General features: G+C 45.5%; 1 protein-coding gene across 1 annotated transcript in view; it reads left to right on the top strand.

Annotated features, from left to right (window-relative positions):
- The first annotated feature begins 1,588 nt into the window (after window positions 1-1,588).
- The window catches only part of LOC115200981 (proline-rich protein 12), a 47,338-nt gene continuing 29,255 nt past the window's right edge, over window positions 1,589-19,671 (top strand). The window contains exons 1-4 of the mRNA XM_029764151.1: window positions 1,589-2,528; window positions 14,276-14,430; window positions 14,802-14,966; window positions 15,235-19,562. Of these exons, the coding sequence (XP_029620011.1) occupies window positions 2,446-2,528; window positions 14,276-14,430; window positions 14,802-14,966; window positions 15,235-19,562 (4,731 nt within the window). The 5' untranslated portion in view covers window positions 1,589-2,445. The remainder of the gene's footprint in view (window positions 2,529-14,275; window positions 14,431-14,801; window positions 14,967-15,234; window positions 19,563-19,671) is intronic.

The raw sequence follows: 19,671 nt of genomic DNA, 5'->3' as shown, positions 1-19,671 counted from the left end.
CGTGTGGTGCCAGGACAACATCCTCCCCCTCAACGTGATCAAGACAAAGGAGATGATTGTGGATTACAGGAAAAGGAGGACCGAGCACCTCCCCATTCTCATTGACGGGGCTATGGTGGAGCAAGTTGAGAGCTTCAAGTTCCTTGGCGTCCACATCACCAACAAACTAACATGGTCCAAGCACACCAAGACAGTCATGAAGAGGGCACGACAAAACCTATTCCCCCTCAGGAGACTGAAAAGATTTGGCATGGATCCTCAGCTCCTCAAAAGGTTCTACAGCTGCACAATCGAGAGCATTCTTACGGGTTGCATCACTGCCTGGTATGGCAACTGCTCGGCCTCTGACCGCAAGGCATTACAGAGGGTAGAGCGTACGGCCCAGTACATCACCGGGGCCAAGCTTCCTGCCATCCAGGACCTCTATACCAGGCGGTGTCAGAGGAAGGCCCTAAAAATATTCAGACTCCAGCCACCCTATTCATAGACTGTTCTTTCTGCTACCGCATGGCGAGTGGTACCGGAGTGCCAGTCTAGGTTCAAGAGGCTTCTAAACAGCTTCTACCCCCAAGCCATAAGACTCCTGAACATCTAATCAAATGGCTACCCAGACTATTTGCATTGCTCCCCCCCCCCCTTTACGCTCCTGCTACTCTCTGTTATTATCTATGCATAGTCACTTTAATAACTCTACCTACATGTACATATTACCTTGACACCGGTGCCCCTGCACATTGACTCTGTACCGGTACCCCCTGTATATAGCCTCACTATTGTTATTTTACTGCTGCTCTTTAATTATGTTACTTTTATTTCTTGTTTTTTTTTTAAAAGTATTTTTCTTAACTGCATTGTGTGTTAAGGGCTTATAAGCAAGCATTTCCCTGTAAGGTCTACTGTATTCGGCACATGTGACAAATAGAATTTGACTCTTATTTTGAAATTGGAAATCGCAGAACTTTTATATTGGAGTGACAAATTGCGAGACTTTTAGTTTGAAATGGGAGTTTCAGGATTTATTTTAGCGTGACAAATCGAGGGAGTTTAATTTTGAAATTGGAAACAGCACGACTTATTTTGGCATGACAAATCGAGGGACTCTTTTTTTGAAATCGAAATCGCAGGATTTATTTTGGCATGAGAAGTTGAGGGACTGTTAATTTTAGCATGACATATAGGGGGATTCTTATCAGTTAAAAGTAGATTCGTATTTACAATGACGGTTTAACAAAAGGCTTCCTGCGGGGACGGGGCTGGGATGAAAAATAAAATGACAATATAGGACGAAACTCACAGTATGTAAAAGTCAGCCGGACGCTATGCAGGATGTTGTAACTCTGAGCTGGACGCTATACTGGATGTAACATCAGAGGATCCTCCCCTTCTCATGACAACGGTTTCCACTAGTTCTTACAGCTACAAAGTCAAAATTGGATATATCCTAAAAATTCATGAAAACAAAAACGTGCTTTTTGGCCTTAATTTAAGGTTTGGCATAAGGTTAGCAGTGTGGGTGAGGTTAGGTTTAAAATCATATTTTAAGAAGAGGAAAGTTAGAAATAGGCGGGGGTAATGACTTTGTCGCTGTGGTAACTAGCGTGAGAACCGGTGAATGGAGGACACAGCAGACCCAGTGCGCGTGTGTTTGAGTGACGTGAGCGAGGGGAGGGAGAAAGGACAGAGAGCCAGCCGCCTTCAAAAATGGCGTCTTCCGAGGAAAAAGACTAAAAATATTAAAAACGAGGCCTACTTTCCGTCTTCATCGATTTTCGGAATTTAGATTATGGTTTCCAGATGTCTCGATATCGTCGTAATCATTATTTTGTAATGTAAAAGAAGAGAAGGAACGGTAGAAGGCTATATAAATAGCAACCCAGTTTTATTTTGATGCGTCGACAGGGCTAGCTAGCTATTAACTAGTAGCATCTGCTAGCCCACAACGATTTCAGGATGGGAAGGCATTTTGCATGCTAAATAAATCACGATTACTTTTATATGATCATTTATCGTTTGATACTATTTGGAATAGTTGTGAGAGATCGATGTTAATATTTGCAGTCGCGGATCAATGCATTTGCTCTAGCAATAAAGGGGATGGTATACGGCATGAATGTTTCTCTGCAATTTATCGATAATTTATCATGATCGTGCATAGCGTCGTTGCAATTTGGCAGTTGTGGAAATTATATTTCGAGAAAAGTGTTGGAAAGGAGAGACTGATTTTTGGAGGTGGTTGGAGTACATCCCCTAACCCCCCTTTTTGGTCCAGTTTTCTCCTCCCCTCCATTTCTCTTTCAATATACTGTTTTCCAATCCCGAGGATTTTCTAATGAAACGGGGAAAATAGTCTAAAATTGATCACGGGGAAGACTGATACCCCAATTCTGTGAAAATTCCTAATACTCAGAGTTTTCGTCCTTGTCACACATTTCTCATAAATGAAAAATGGATAGAAATTACCCGGGAACAGGGTTCGGTGATTTGGGCGCAGGAGCCGGATGGAGTTATGACAGATCAGCGAAAGCAAGGTAAGCATTTGATCCAGTCCAGATAATGTTTGCACACTAGCTAATATATTGCATTCTCTTTGCGTGTATGTAATCGATTGGTCGTTCATTTGGTACATTGACATCGATCTGTAACCTGCCTACAGGCAGCATCGCGTTGTTACCAGTATTATAAATGGAATGGAGCAAGCCGTGTGGGGGTGGTGGGACTAGCTTGTAAGGGCTCTTGAAAATGTATAGAATGCGATTGACAGACTAAAAGCATGGTTTTAGGTAGACAGAGGGGGAGGGAACGAGAGTAAAGATGGGGGTGGGTTGGAGCATTTGGCTGGACCATTAGAATAATTATAGTAGTATATCATTTTAGAATAGTTTGACACATTGACTGTGAAAACAGCCCATATTTTATTCATAGGTAAATGCACACGAGACTATTGCATTTGCAAAAAACTGTCATTACAAACTGGGCATTGTATCTTTCTAGTTTTTCCTCCTGTGACATTGCATGATGCGTTAGTTTCACATATTAACTGAGATGCCTCGGCCTGTGATGTAGCAAAGTTGTTACAATGTAAATAGTTTGCTTGCAAGTGATTTAGCGCGAGGTGGCAGTGGTGGAATGTTGCCAGCTCTCGTGCTCTGAAGAACGATAATGATTTGTAGTCAACACATTGGCTCCTAAAATAACACCACAACTCTAGGTTGTTGTGCATAATTACGTTAAAATGCATTACACCCAGTCCTGATAGCAGATCAAATACATTAGGTAGCTAAGTTTTATTCAGATTTATCTTATCAGTGTTTTCAACATATTGCCATCATGCCATATCTACCATATGATTTGGTTTGCTAGCTAGTGGGCTACCTAGCTAATGACAAAAGCTAGCATGGTACATGGTCGGATCATGGCTATTTAGTAGGCTTGGGCGGTATACCGTATATACCATATACTGGGTTATTTAGAAATAGACACGGCATGGTTTTTCAATACTGTCAATACCGTTAACTATTTAATTGCATTTTTAAAATGCATTTAAATACTTGTCGCCAACTTGTGCAATACGTTAGGAGATAAAGCAGATCGAGTTCTTCATGTCACATTATTTTACAGTATGAAGCTTACGGTAGTTCTACAGAGCCAGTCACGTGTGTATTTGTAAATGACGCGACGAGAGAAAGCCGGAGTCCAGCTGTGTATTGACAGGGGTCGAGTTTTATATTGAAAGTCAATAGTTTTTTTTGTTGCTTAAATAGAATGATTAGGGACGTGCACTGCAGTTTTACTTCACAGAAAATACATTAGTGCAACACATTAGGCAGAAAATGTCATTCTCATCATCGCATCAGAAGTGCAACGCTATTTGGCTGGCAGCCACACCAGTAAATTAGCTTACAATGAAAAATGTCACTTTTGCAAAAACTATGCATGTCCATCATGTTTCCAATGTTTATACATTTCCTACTGATTTGCTTAAGGTTAATCTTTTTAATACTACTGGAGAAAAGAAGGCTGGCTACACCAAGAAAAGTAGCTACACTTCAGTCAGAGCGCTGTCTGCTGATATAATGGCATTTGTGAATTCTCATCCGAGTGGAGAATTACAACTGAAGCACAACATTAGTCTGATGCTGAGAAGAAATTAAAAGAAGGATTTTCAATCTCCGTTTACAAAATGGAGCATGATATTTCTAATGCATTTGATAATTATTTATTGCGTGGAAAAATGTAGAGTTCTGTGTTGACGCGACCCGTCATATCTAAGCAAGTGGCTGAATGAATAAGGTGACGGGGCATCATATAGTGTTTGAGAAGTCATCCAAAGTGCTTTGACATGTGAACAGCTGCCGCTGCTTGATTTCCGTGCATTTTCTCCTCTGTGTTCTTGGCCAGCAGGCAGGCCCGTTGCCCTAGCGACTCCAGACTCCACACAGACACATGCTGCTTTAGCGCCACTACAATTTTTCCTTCAGACAAGCGTGTGTCAACTTTGTTCATTTGCACAATGTCTCTCATTCACATTCGCTTGTAGATATCCAAACTCACCAACAGTGACATTCGGTAGCTTCTACCGACATATGTATAACTTTGAGCTGGATTGCCTGTCTTTGCAATTAGTTTTTTTTGTGTGTGCTCATTAGCATATTTAGCGAGCAGCTTCCATTGATATTTGCTATTACTTGTGCAGATTTTGTTAGCATTCTGGTAATAGACACCCAATGTTTTTTTTTAATTAATTTTTTTGCACCCTCTTATGTACTATGCCGGTAATACCATAAATCCCGGGATGAGAGAAGGATGGTGTGACTATGAAAATCTGGATACCGCCCAACCCTTAAGCTAGCTATCTACTTTAGTTTTTGAGATGATCAATCGGTCTCGAAAAGCTGGTTTTTACATATTGTTTATATTTATTCCTTCTGAACCCATTTCTGTTTTTTGGCAATGTCAATTCTTGCAATTTTTTTTCAAAATACTTTTATTTTCGCTTGCTGGGCAGGCAAATGCAGCTGAGTATAAACTGTAAACCAATGAAAACTTGTGTACTTTCTCTGCTGATCACGTCTGCCTATCACGTTATCGGTATCTAAGGTGCCAACCAAGTGCTATTCACCAAGCATGGGCTGATATCTCACCTGTGAGAACCATCCTACTGCAGTTTGAACTATCCCTACCGTCACTGTTTAGACATTGGGACAGCGTATGCATTTGCCTGTTGTGTTTTTGTTGAAGAACAACTACAGATAAACACACTTGTTTGAGCATCTCAAAGACTAAATTGAATGTAGAATCAGTTTAACCGGTCACCAACTGATTATTTTACTATTGTAGCATTTTAATAACGAAATGTGTTTAATTGTTTATTAGGCTACTGTGCAGTCTACAATACACACTGTAGTTTAAATGGGAACGTGCCTAATTCCTTACATAAGGGAGAGCAGGCCATGTCTGTACTACAGAATGCGGGGCACGCGGGAGCCCGGGGTTTCCCGTTGGGGAGGAAGGAGTAGGCTGTCCTTGTAAATAGGAATTTGTTCTTAACTGATTCCATATGTGTTATTTCATAGTTGTGATGTCGTCACTATTATTCTACAATGTAGAAAATAGTAAAAAATAAAGAAAAATCCTGGAATGAGTAGGTGTGTCCAGACTTTAGACTGGTACTTGCTTAATTAATTTGATTAATATTATGGTGTTTCTATTCCATGAAAAACTAAAAACCCTCTGGGTTTCTGATAGGATGGAACGGAAAATATGGCGCTGTACACCGGGATGTCCGGCGGTACAGTACTGGGCTATTTAGCTAAAGAATCCCTGTGTCGTGCTAGTCTCAGAGCAACGCGAACCAGTGGTAAAATAGTTGTAGGCGCTTGCTTCTAACTTAAATATGCTCTTTAAATAAATGACCTACACCATTTTTAACAGTATATCTAAAAAATATTTTTTTTCAATGATGTGACTCCACCAACAGGATTGGATTGGAGGAGTCTATTAATATCGAAGGGGCATTTTTCATTAGGATCTGTGAGAATATCTGAATATAGAAGGGGCTTTTTATATAATTCTAAATTAATGAATAATAATCGCTTTGTTTAAAACATAACAACATTTTGGAGATTTTGTTTTCATTTAACCTAGAGTGAGTGTGTGAGGAAAAAGGCAATTCTTGAACATGGGGTGAGGCATTCTCACTAATTTGTAAATAAAGACAGTTTGTTATTTAGAACTATTTATTTCTGGAGAAATCTAACTTGATTATTTAGCAGACATTACTTGCTTATATTCAGTCAACACATATAATGGAATATTTTAACATTTTTGTTTCTGCATGCTTGTCTCGGAGCAGCGCGAAACTGTGCTGAAATAGACGCCCACAGCGGGAATGCTATGTATTCTGTGCCCACTCGTGGTATGTCTCTTCAGTTACACATCCTTGGAATAGCGTAACGGTCCGGGCGTCCCTTGCTGTGCCTGGTGAGCAGTTGGTCACGTTCTGTTGTCAGAAGAGGAATGGAAATGTCAGGGTGAACCGAAAACCGACGAACCCGCCACGTACTGTTTGCTGACTCTGCCTGTCGGAGGTGGAGTTCCAGAGCTCACAGGTGTGCCTGACATGGATTGTGACGCCATCTCGTTCATTTTCAACTCGTGAGTGTGTCAATGACAATTCAAGCCATTGACTCACTGATGAATGAAGATGATGAGCGATCGGCAAGGCAATCTGTAATCTTCGGGCATCACGGCTCGGTAAGAAATTAATCCTAGTAAACATTCCCTGTTTTAGGTCAGTTAGGATCACCACTTTATTTTAAGAATGTGAAATGTCAGAATAATAGAGAATTATTTATTTCAGCTTTTATTTCTTTCATCACATTTCCAGTGGGTCAGAAGTTTACATACACTCAATTCATATTTGGTAGCATTGCCTTTAAATTGTTTAACTTGGGACAAATGTTTCAGGTAGCCTTCTACAAGCTTCCCACAATAAGTTGGGTGAATTTTGGCCTATTCCTCCTGACAGAGCTGGTGTAGCTGAGTCAGGTTTGTAGGCCTCCTTGCTCGCACACGCTTTTTCAGTTCTGCCCACAAATTTTCTATAGGGTAGAGGTCAGGGCTTTGCGATGACCACTCCAATACCTTGACTTTGTTGTCTTTAAGCCATTTTGCCACAACTTTTGGAAGTATGTTTGGGGTCATATTCCATTTGGAAGACCCATTTGCGCCCAAGCTTTAACTTCCTGACTGATGTCTTGAGATGTTGCTTCAATATATCCACGTAATTTTCCTGCCTCATTATGCCATCTAATTTGTGAAGTGCACCAGTCACTCCTGCAGCAAAGCACCCCCACAACATGATGCTGCCACCCCGTGCTTCACGGTTGGGATGGTGTTCTTCGGCTTGCAAGCCTCCCCGTTTTTCCTCCAAACATAACAATGATCATTATGGCCAAACGGTTCTATTTTTCTTTCATCAGACCAGAGGACTTTTCTCCAAAAAGTACGATCTTTGTCATCATGTGCAGTTGCAAACCGTAGTCTGGCTTTTTTTATGGCATTTTGGAGCAGTGGCTTCTTCCTTGCTGAGTGGCCTTTCAGGTTATGTCGATATAGGACTCATTTTACTGTGGAAATAGATCATTTTGTACCTTTTTCCTCCAGCATCTTCACAAGGTCCTTTGCTGCTGTTCTGGGATTGATTTGCACTTTTCACACCAAAGTACGTTCATCTCTAGGACACAGAACGCGTCTCCTTCCTGAGCGGTATGATGGCTGCGTGGCCCCATGGTGTTTATACTTGCTCCCAAGGATGAACCCGACTTCTGGAGGTCTACAATATTTTTTTCTGAGGTCTTGGCTGATTTCTTATGATTTTCCCATGTTGTCAAGCAAAGAGGCACTGAGTTTGAAGGTAGGCCTTGAAATACATCCACAGGTACACCTTCAATTGACTTAGGCTAATTGACATCATTTATCAGAAGCTTCTAAAGCCATGACATCATTTTCTGGAATTTTCCAAGCTGTTAAAGGCACAGTCAACTTAGTGTATGTAAACTTCTGACCCACTGGAATTGTGATACAGTGAAATAATCTCTGTAAACAACAATTGTTGCAAAAATGACTTGTCATGCACAAAGTAGATGTCCTAATCGACTTGCCAAAACGATGTTTTGTTAACAAGAAATTTGCGGAGTGGTTGAAAAACGAGTTTTAATGACTCCAAGCTAAAGTATATGTAAACATCCGACTTCCACTGTATAAATATATCTCTATAGTTGGAAGTTTACAATTTGTATGTCCGTTACATGAAATCCCCAAAGAAATCAATTTAAATTACAGGTTGTAATGCAACAAAATTAGGAAAAATGCCAAGGGGGATGATTTCTTTTGCAAAGCACTGTATGTAACGTTGGTACAGGACGTAATGACGCCACACAATTTTGAATTCATTTCCCTTGACTATCAACTGTTCTCTGTCGTGGGTGATGTTGGCTTTCGCCGACTGGTTGAGCACTGGTACACACAACCAAGCGCGCCATTTTTCAGATGTTGCCCTACCGGCGTTACACAGTAATAGCGTCACTGCAATTAGCTTCACGACATACTATGGAATGTCATTTACTGCATGTCAAAAAAGATAGTCGCACTTTTAGAGCTATACAAAAAAGTATGCAAACACCGGCCACGAACGATGTATTTACAATACAGTGTTGGTAATAAAGCATAATTTGTTCGACTGTAACTTCTGGGGTAGCTAGCTTTAGCTTGGTACCTAGCAAGCACCAATACAACCAGCCTGAAAACAATGATCAGTAGAAACTGCAGTCATTTTCATTAATCTTAGCAATGATTTAGGAATCCTTGTGAGTAAGTAATAGCTAGGTTACCACTTGTTGTTCGCCTATTGAAATTGAACTTCAGGTCATGAAAATATATAGCTCCCTTAACCCTGTTGCCCAATGCTAACGTTATAATCAGCCAGCTAGCTTCATCTTGTTGATCAAATAAGAACTAGCCAACTAGTCGTTTTGCTATGTTTTTGGGGAAGAACATTGTTTGCATCCATGAGCCAGCTTTTTTTTTTTATGACCAGCACTGTAGGTGCGCGTGACCACTTTACCAGCATCCCAGCATACGTATCGTTGTGATATAAAATACGAGTGACTGTCTAATAACTACGTAAAAAATGTATGAATGCATTAAATTATTATGTGACGTGCAGTCGTATTGTAGTTATTATGGATCCCTATTAGCTGCTGCCAAAGCAGCATCTACTCTTCCTGGGGTCCAGCAAAATGAAGGCACTTTATACAATTTTAAAACATTACAATACATTCACAGATTTCACAACACTGTGTGCTCTCAGGCCCTATTCCACCACTACCACATATCTACATTACTAAATCTGTGTGTGTGTGTGTGGCAATGTTTGTGTTGCTTCACAGTCCCCGCTGTTCCATAAGGCATTTTTTTTCTGTTTTTTTTTAATCTAATTTTACAGCTTGTGTCAGTTACTTGATGTGGTATGGAGTTCCATGTAGTCATGGCTCTATGTAGTACTGTGTGTCTCCCATATTCTTCTGGACTTGGGGACTGTGAAGAACCTAGAGGTCGACCGATTATGAGTTTTCAACGCCGATACCGATTTATTGGAGGGCCCCCAAAAAAAGCCGATACCGATTAATCGGCCGAGTTTTTTTAATTTATCATTATTTAAAAAAGAAAAAAAACTTTTTTTTTTATACTTTGTATTTATTTATTTTTTTTTAAAGAAAAATGAAAATTTTTATATATTTTTTTTTTATTTGTAATAATGACAATTACAACAATACTGAATGAACACTTATTTTAACTTAATATAATACATGTATAAAATCAATTTAGCCTCAAATAAATAATGAAACATGTTCAATTTGGTTTAAGTAATGCAAAAACAAAGTGTTGGAGAAGAAAGTAAAAGTGCAATATGTGCCATGTAAGAAAGCTAACGTTTAAGTGCCTTGCTCAGAACATGAGAACATATGAAAGCTGGTGGTTCCTTTTAATATGAGTCTTCAATATTCCCAGGTAATAAGTTTTAGGTTGTAGTTATTATAGGACTATTTCTCTCTATATGATTTGAATTTCATATACCTTTTGACTATTGGATGTTCTTATAGGCACTTTAGTATTGCCAGTGTAACAGTATAGCTTCCGTCCCTCTCCTCGCTCGAACCAGGAACACATCGACAACAGCCACCCTCGAAGCAACATTACCCATGCAGAGCAAGGGGAACAACTACTCCAAGTCTCAGAGCCAGTGATGTTTGAAACGCTATGAGCGCGCACCCTGCTAACTAGCTAGCCATTTCACATGGGTTACACCAGCCTAATCTTGGGAGTTGATAAGCTTGAAGTCATAAACAGCGCAATGCTTGAAGCATTGCGAAGAGCTGTTGGCAAAACGCACGAAAGTGCTCTTTGAATGAATGCTTACGAGCCTGCTGGTGCCTACCACCGCTCAGACTGCTCTATCAAATCATAGACTTAATTATAACATAATAACACACAGAAATACGAGCCTTAGGTCATTAATATGGTCGAATCCGGAAACTATCATCTCGAAAACAAAACGTTTTTTCTTTCAGTGAAATACGGAACCGTTCCGTATTTTATCTAACGGGTGGCATCCCTAAGTCTAAATATTCTTGTTACATTGCACAACCTTCAATGTTATGTCATAATTACGTACAATTCTGGCAAATTAGTTCGCAACGAGCCAGGCGGCCCAAACTGTTGCATATACCCAGACTGCGTGCAATGAACAGAAGAGAAGTGACACAATTTCACCTGGTTAATATTGCCTGCTAACCTGGATTTCTTTTAGGTGAATATGCAGGTTTAAAAATATATACTTGTGTATTGATTTTAAGAAAGACATTGATGTTTATGGTTAGGTACACGTTGGAGCAATGACAGTCCTTTTTCGCAAATGTGAAACAAGGCAGTTAACGCACCGTTCCTAGGCCATCATTGAAAATAAGAATGTGTTCTTAACTGACTTGCCTAGTTAACACAGTGTCCAAAGAAGGGCCAGAAGTATACAGAATGGTGTCGTCTGCGTAGAGGTGGATCAGAGACTCACCAGCAGCAAGAGCGACATCATTGATGTATACAGAGAAAAGAGTTGGCCCAAGAATTGAACCCTGTGGCACCCCCATAGAGACTGCCAGAGGTCCGGACAATAGGCCCTCCGATTTGACACACTGAAAGCGAGATGTGCCCAAATAGCCTATTGTAAACAACTGGCCATGTGATTCTGTAGGTTTTTTTTTAAGTCGTAAAATGTGATTTAACCCACCTGATGGCTGCTTCAGTGTAGAGGTCTTCTACAAGAATTCACCCAAAAAGACCCATAATCCAAGCGTCCCACCCCTGGTACACCCTATCAAAGCAGGTGAAATATCAAGGGCGCCAAATTTGAAAACAATTAAATGTCATAATTCAAATTTCTCAAACATACAACTATCTTACACTCTTTGAAAGATAAACATCTCCTTAATCTATCCACGTTGTCCGATTTCAAAAAGGCTTTACGGCGAAAGCATAAAGTTAGATTATGTTAGGACAGTACATTGAAAATAGCTGTGTGTAATGTTTTGTCAATGCAAAGACGGGCGTCACCAAAAGCAGAAAACCAGCTAAAATTATGCACTAACCTTTGACAATCTTCATCAGATGACACTCCTAGGACATTATGTTAGACAATACATGCATTTTTTGTTCTATCAAGTTCATATTTTATATCCAAAAACAGCATTTTACAATGGCGTTGATGTTGAGAAAATATTTTCCCTCCAATACCGCCAGTCAATCAGCACAAGAAATTAAATAATTACTATTCGAAACCATTGGTAAAATATTATATTGTCATTCAAAGAATTATAGATTAACATCTTGTGAACGCAACCGCATTGCCAGATTTAAAAATAACTTTACTGGGAAATCACACTTTGCAATAAACGAGGTCCTGTGCTCAGAAAAATAGGCTTGGCGATACAGACTAGGCGCCATGTTGGAGAGATCTAAAATCAAAAATACTATGTAAATATTCCCTTACCTTTGATTATCTTCATCAGAAGGCACTTCCAGGAATCCCAGGTCCATAACAAATGTAGTTTTGTTCGAAAAAGCTCATAATTTATGTCCAAAAAGCTCTGTGTTGTTAGCGCGTCCTGTAGGCTACTCAAAAACATGAACGTCGCCCACCGGACTTGTCTTCACCAAAGAGGGGGAAAAAAATATTTGCGTTCGTTGAAACATGTCAAACGTTGTATAGCATAAATCATTAGGGCCTTTTTCAATCAGAACTTCAATAATATTCAAGGCGGACGATTGCATTCTCTTTTAAAACGTATTGGAACGAGAGTACCCAAACATGCACTCGCGCACCAGAGTAGTATAGGCCATCCGCTTATGACCAACGTTCCAAGTCTCTTGTTCGGTCAGTTTTCACAGTAGAAGACTCAAACCAGACGTAGCTACTCTGTCCTGGCGATACACAGAAAAACCAGCCATCTATCCGTGTCGTTGTTCTGCGATGACTCTGTGAAACATAAAATATTACAGTTTTTAATGTCCCGTTGGAAGGATAGTCTCGAGCGTAGCTCAGCGAGTTTGTTTTCTAGTGGTTGCACATTGGCCAATAGAACTGGAAGAGTCTTGGCGGTTCCTAACTTCTTCCATTTAAGATTGATGGAGGCCACTGTGTTCTTAGGGACCTTCAATGCTGCAGACATTTTTTGGTACCCTTCCCCAGATCTGTGCCTCGACACAATCCTGTCCCGGAGCTCTACGGACAATTCCTTCAACCTCATGGCTTGGTTTTTGCTCTGACATGCACTGTCAACTGTGGGACCTTTTTATATAGAAAGGTGTTTGCCGTCCAATCAATTGAATTTACCACAGGTGGACTCCAAGGTAGCCTAGTGGTTGGAGCGTTAGGCCAGTAACCAAAAGGTTGCTGGATTGAATCCCCAAGCTGACATGGTAGAAATCTGTTGTTCTGCCCCTGAAGGCAGTTAACCCACAGTTTCCCGGTAGGCTGTCATTGTAAGTGGCTCAGTTGGTAGAGCATGGTGTTTGCAACGCCAGCATGGTGTGTGCAACCCCAGGGTTGTGGGTTCGATTCCCACGGGGGGGCCAGTATTAAAAAAAAAAATGCATGAAATGAAATGTATGCATTCACTACTGTAAGTCGCTCTGGATAAGAGCGTCTGCTAAATGACTAAAATGTAAAAAATGTAAGAATTTAATCTTAAACTTACTTGCCTAGTTTAATGAAGGTGATATTGTTTTTTTATTTTTAGCAAGTTGTAGAAACATCTCAAGGATGATAAATGGAAACAGGATGTACCTGAGCTCAATTTCGAGTCATAGCAAAGGGTCTGAATACTTATGGAAATATGGTATTTCTGCCAACATTTCTAAACCTGTTTTTTCTTTGTCATTATGGGGTGTTGTGTGTAGATTGATGAGGAAAAATTGTATTAAGTTATTTTTTAGAATAAGTCTGTAACGTAACAACATTTGGAAAAGGGGAAGGGGTCTTTCCGAATGCGCTGTAGACCTACACTATGCAACCCTGCATAAAGCAAGTTCTGTCCGTTTTTGTTGTCTGATTGCTGTGCTGATCCTAGCAATGTGGATAGTTGGAATACACCACACAATGCTACTAAGGAAGAAACATATCTTATATGTAGGCCTATGATTTATCTCAAAATTGAGATTGTATAACATTTTCGAGATACTATCAAGTAATTTGGGTGGTGTTAATGGGCTTCCATATTGTAGGTTCATGCATAAAGTCATGTGTTGGTAAAATATCATGGACAGGAATTGTAAATGAAGTCTACAACAGGCTTTAAGATGGCAATCATATTTTAGTATTCATTCTGAGTTGATTTTGAGTAATCATAGTCTAATATTGTTACAGTTTGAAGAATGATGAGCTACAGTAATCATTTTATTAGGATGGAGATGACCTCTAAGTTGACCAATGCATCTGAATAACTAAGATCTTGCAGTTTTCTGAAGCGTGTGCTGTAGTTAGTCATGACCTTCAAGCTAAACAATGTTCTTAGTGTATTTACATAGTAGGCCTACTTACATAGGATTTGCATCTGTTTCAATTTCATGGCGTCTCCCAGAGGTCACCTTTTGGACAAAGGTTTATGAAAATGAAGGCAATTGGACTTGAACAGTTGAATAAATGACCTCTTCTCCTCCCTAGTCTCGTCTATGGAAGTTCCAGATCATCACACCCTGAGTCGGAACTTCTCCATCGACAAACCTACGGCACTCCCCATCCGCTGCAGGGCTATTCCACCAATCACCACCCAGGCAGCTCTGGCCAAGGCGGGGCTTGGGGAGCAGGACGGAGTTTGGGTGAGGGATATGTCACACACCTTTATAATTGTGTCGCCACAGTACAGGTGTTCTGACTGGCCATGCTGCTGGCACTAAGGTTGCAGCCACTGAAAAATGCATTCAGTTTCTATGGAAACCCCTTTTGTTTGTGTGGAAAAACCTGTATTTTACCTGGTAACATATAGAGCCAAATCAGATTTATAACATCTGTTAGGACTACATCATTTTATTATGGTGTAATGGACACTCCTTGACCTATTCATCCCAGTCATGCAATTTAATCACATAGATATAGCCATCTCTCTAAATGACCTGTTGAGTTTGCATAATCTGTCAAAAGGGACATGGTCGTCACGGTTTACTCATGGTTGTATTTGTTGTCCCATCAGGTCTCTCTGGACTATTTGAAACAGGCCTGCACCATGCCAGCCCCTCTGGTCCAGACGCTTCGGTCATGAATCTGATCTCCGCACTGGAATCCCAGCGAGGTCCCCAGGCTCCCCCCTCCGCTTCCTCCCTCCTCTCCCAGTTCCGCACGCCGTCCTGGCAGACAGGTGAGCATGTGACCAGACCTGTGTTGACATTCGAAACGGGGTGACAGAAGTCTTTGACATTTCCAACGCCTCACAGGTTCTATCAAATTATCATTCCTGTTGCGTGTCCGCATTATTGGTGAGATTATGTTGGTTTCATTTGCATATTGGATTATTTGAGCTTTTTATGTGTGGGGTGGGGGTACAATTATTTAGTCATGCTTGTCAGTTTTTTTTCTGTTGATGGTTTTTGAATAATTCTCGTCTTGTCTCCATCTGGCCCTGACAGCGATACACACCCCGGCCCCTGCTGAGCTCTTCATCTCCGGGCCCCTCCCTGGCTCGGGCTCCTTCACCTCTTCCTCTGCCCTGTCCGCCTATCAGCACCCGGCCTCCTTCTCCAGCCGCTCCTTCCCCACCCTCCAGGACACGCCCGCGTTCAACTCCACCTCCAACGGACTCCTCTCCCCCCATGACCCTCTGTTGCACATCAAGGGTCCCTCTCAGTCCAGCCTGGGCTTTGACCGCCTCCTGTCCTCCCAGGGCGCCGCCACAGCCTACCGAGGCGGCCAGGACCCCACAGGCGCCTCGTCGGCCCAGGCCTCATCAGCACGGCACCTACAGTCCCACCAGTTCAACCTGCTGTCCTCTCAGCTGCAGGACCAGTCCTCCCAGTTGTACAACGCCTCGGTGTTCTCCTCAGCCCAGGCTCAGGCCCAGTCTAACTCGATCCAGGAGAGGGCTGTGCCCCGGCAGGACAGCGTGATCAAGCACTACCAGCGGCCCACGCCGTCCCAGTCCCAGCTCTCCTCCTCAGCGGCCCACTCCCTGCAGCACTACCTCAGCTGCGGTGGGGCTGGGTACCAGCAGATAGCCCACCACAGGCAGGCCGGACTCTCTTGCAGCCCCCTGGGCGACCAGAGCCCCTCCTCGGACCACAAGGCCTCTTCCCGGACGGAACAGGTTTACCGGCCCATCATCCAGCCCCCCTACTCGATCTCCACCTCATCTTCAGCAGCAGGAAAGGGCGCCAAGAGCAACTCCAGCAACGGCTACTCCTCGACCAGCTCGGCATCCTCCTCCCGTACCCCTCACACACCCCCATCTGCGTCCTCCAGCTCTTCGACGACCTCCTCTTCCTCCTCTGCCTCGGGAGCCCACCCCTCCAACTCACTCCCCCCCTCCAGCTCCAGCTCGGCCCCGTCTAGACAGCAGCCTCCCCCTCAGAGTGCTCCAGCTCCCCAGCAGCAACCCCCTCCTACCTCTTCCACATCTGTCCAGCAGCCCTTACCCAAACACAGCCTCTCAGGCTACGGCTCACCCGTGCCCCCAGTGAAACCCCCCGCCACCACCCTCACAGGCCAAACCCCGCCACAACAGCAGAACCAGTCATACTCTCCCAGCCAGCCCCCTCCCTCCCACCTACCCCAGTCCTATGGCGGCTTTAGCTCCCCTCAGGCCCAGGACCTGAGCTCAGCTGGGGGAAGAAAAGGCTACGGCAGCCTGGGAGGGCGAAGCCAGTCGTACTCAGCTGATGGGGTCTACGGGGCTGACTCTGCCTATGGGTCCGTCCCTTCCTCTCTGGGCGGAGCGGGATGTCCATCGCTTGGTTACGGCCCAGGCCACTCCCCTGCTCTTTTACAGTCGAGTGGGTCGTCGGTGAGCGGAACCTCAGGAGGTGGTGGTAGCAGCACCGCAGGAAGCGGGAACTCCGGTTCAGGAGGAGCTGGGAGCAGTATGGCCAATGAGAGAGGTGGCGCCAGAGTAGGGTCTTACCATATCCCTGAGTCTAGCCCCTCTCCGTCGGCTAACTCGGGGATCATCCGTCCAGGGTTGCACTCCCCCACCCCTGCCTGCCCCACCCAGTCCCCGGGAGGAACGGGCTCCAACAAATACATCTCCTCTGTCCTCTCTCCCACCTTCATCTCCTCCCCTCAGGGCTACCCCGACACCAGAGGTCCCCAGTCCCAGTCCTACCACCCCACCGCCAACAAGACCAAGTCTGACTCCAGCCGCATGCTCGGTGTGGGCTCCCAGCGGTCTCAAGAGGAGGTAGACGATGATGACGACTTTTTGATCCAGCACCTTCTCCAAGCCCAGGCCAGTCCCACAACCCAGGCGTCCCATCACCACTCCCAGCAGCAACAACCTCCACAGACGGCCCAACAACAGGCACCTCTGCAGCCTGTCCCCTCTACCACGGACGGCGGAAAGGGGCTGTCGTCCTACGAGCTGGGAAAGAGCTCTGAGGAGAGGTACCACCTCCAGAGCGTCATCCGCACACACAGCGCCACCTCCAGTGCTGGGTCTGGAGGGGCGGTCACGGGCCTAGACAGCCAGCTGGAGATGTCTCTCAAGAAACATCAACAACAGAGGAATGACAGTGAAGGCGGTGGCAGGAGTGGCGGAGGAGGAGGTGCCGAGCAAAGCCACCCCCATCTACACCACCACGACTCCCTGGGGTCGGTGGTGCACTACGGCCGGAGCGACCCGTACTCCCAGCACTCCCTGGGCCCCCAACACTCCTCTCACGCACAGCAGCAGCACGCCGCCTCCCACACCCACCTTCAGTCCCACGCTCACATGGAGCTGCAGAAGAATCCACAAGAGCGCTCCGAGCTGGTGTACCCTCGCAAGAACCCCGAGGTGCAACAGCACTCTCAATCCTCGGCCTCTGTCATGGATTCCCCCACGGACCAGTCCCACCAGCCACCCCACCTGCTCCAGTCTGTGCTGTCCCACACCACTCGCAACAAGATGGAGCCCCATCAGCAGCAGCATTCAGTGAGCCAGCAACAAGCTATGATGGATGGAGCCGGAGGGAGAATGGGCGCGGGCAAACACCAGACGCAGCAGGCCTCCCAGCTTCAGCTACAACTCCAGTCCCAGGCTTTGGAGGTCGCAGCGGCAGCGGCTCACTACAACCACGGACCTCCTCGGCAAGACCAGAGCCAGTCCAAGCAGCGACAGCAGGGCTCGGTGGTGTCCTCACTGGACATGCTTGAGCGCTCGCTCTCCCAGACCTCCAGTGCGGACGGAGGGGGAGTGGAGGAGAGGAGAGGAGGAGGTGGTGGTGGTGCAGGAGGAAGAGGTGGAGGGACTGGAGAGCGCCACAGGCAGCAGCAGCAAGAGCAGCAGAGGCTCTCGTCCCATCACCCTCAACACTCCGCCTCGGAGCTCCACTCGTTCCTCTCTGAGCCCGACATGGGTTTATCCGCCCCCTTGCACGTGCACCACCTCCCCCAACACCATCAACACCCCAACTCCCACCTCCAGCAAAGCCACTCGGGTCACCACCCCCACTCCCATGGCCACGCTCACACTCACCCCCAGCCCCTTCCCTCCACCCACTCCCAGCAACAGGAGTCCCAGTCCCACCCGTCCCAGCTCACCCCAGGCCAGCAGGTCCAAATAGACCAGCATCAGCGCACCGAGCAGCACCCATTCGACACGGTCAGCCCTGTGGAGAAAAGCTGTGGCCAGAGCCAGAACCGCTTTGTCACACTCACCTCTATCTGCTTCCCGGACTCGCTCCTGCAGGACGAGGACCGCTCCTTCTTCCCCGGCATGGAGGACATGTTCTGCTCAGACGACTTCTCCAAGTCAAGCTGTGCTGGAGGCGCTGGCCCAGTGCAGGAGGAGATGAACCAGGAGGGATCAGGAGGGGGCCATGAGGAGCCCATGAAGGATAATTCAGGAGGGGGAAGCGGAGGAGCCGGGTATGAAATGCTGGGCGACCAGGGCTATGGGCAGTACTGCCACAGGCTTTCCGAGTCCGGCAACCGCACCCTGGACCTGGACTCTCTCAAGACCCATGAACTGCCCTCCACTGTTAACACAGCGCAGCTGGGCCTGATCCAGTCCTCTAGTCCAGGCGGGTGCACCGGCGGAACTGGTGCCGGCCCTGGAGGCCTCACCTCGCCCATCTTCTGCTCGTCGCGCCCCAAGAAGCTCCTCAAGTCGAGCTCGTTCCACCTGCTCAAGGAGCGCCGAGACCCCAACACACTGCCCAAGAAGAGCTACGCGCAGGAGTACGAGTTTGAGGATGACGAGGACAAGGACAACCAGCCGGCGGACATCCGTCTGAACAGCCGCCGGCTCCCTGACCACCTCCCTGACCTGGTCTCCAGCTGCCGTAAGACAGGAGGTGGAGGTGGGGCCGGAGGAGGAGGCACGCTCAGCCCCCTCATGGGCGACCTTGACTTCTACCACTCCTCCGGCTACCCCTCCCTCTGCCCCCCTCCCCAGCTCCTGCCGCAGGACGGGCCCAAGAAGAGGGGCCGTAAGCCCACCAAGCCGAAGAGAGCAGGGCCTCCAAGGCCCAGGGGTAGGCCTCGCATTCGCCCGCAGCCCGAGCAGCAAGCACCCCGCGGAATGATGGGAGGTGAAATGGGAGGAGGAACCGAAGCAGGAAGTGGGTATGGAGGAGGAATTGAGGTTAAACGGAGCAGGGGCCGTGGTGGTGGCGGAGGCCGAGGGAGAGGGAGGAGAGACGACATGTTTATGGAGATAACTGGGAAGGAGCAGATGCAGCAACACCACCTTAATCGGCAACAGCATCAACTCCACCACCAGGCTCCACCCCCACAGCATCAGGAGCCCATACCGCATCTCAAGGTGAGCGTGGATAAATTGAATGGAACTGAACTTTGTTAATTCCCAGGGGGAAATGTAGATGTCATTTTTTACATTTTACCTTTATTTAGCTATTTAGTTTATTTAAACT

The sequence above is a fragment of the Salmo trutta genome, chromosome 10 (assembly GCF_901001165.1).
Source record: "Salmo trutta chromosome 10, fSalTru1.1, whole genome shotgun sequence".
Lineage (NCBI taxonomy): Eukaryota > Metazoa > Chordata > Actinopteri > Salmoniformes > Salmonidae > Salmo > Salmo trutta.
The sequence above is the reverse complement of the archived record's forward strand: the minus strand, read 5'-3'. Positions and strand labels throughout refer to the sequence as shown.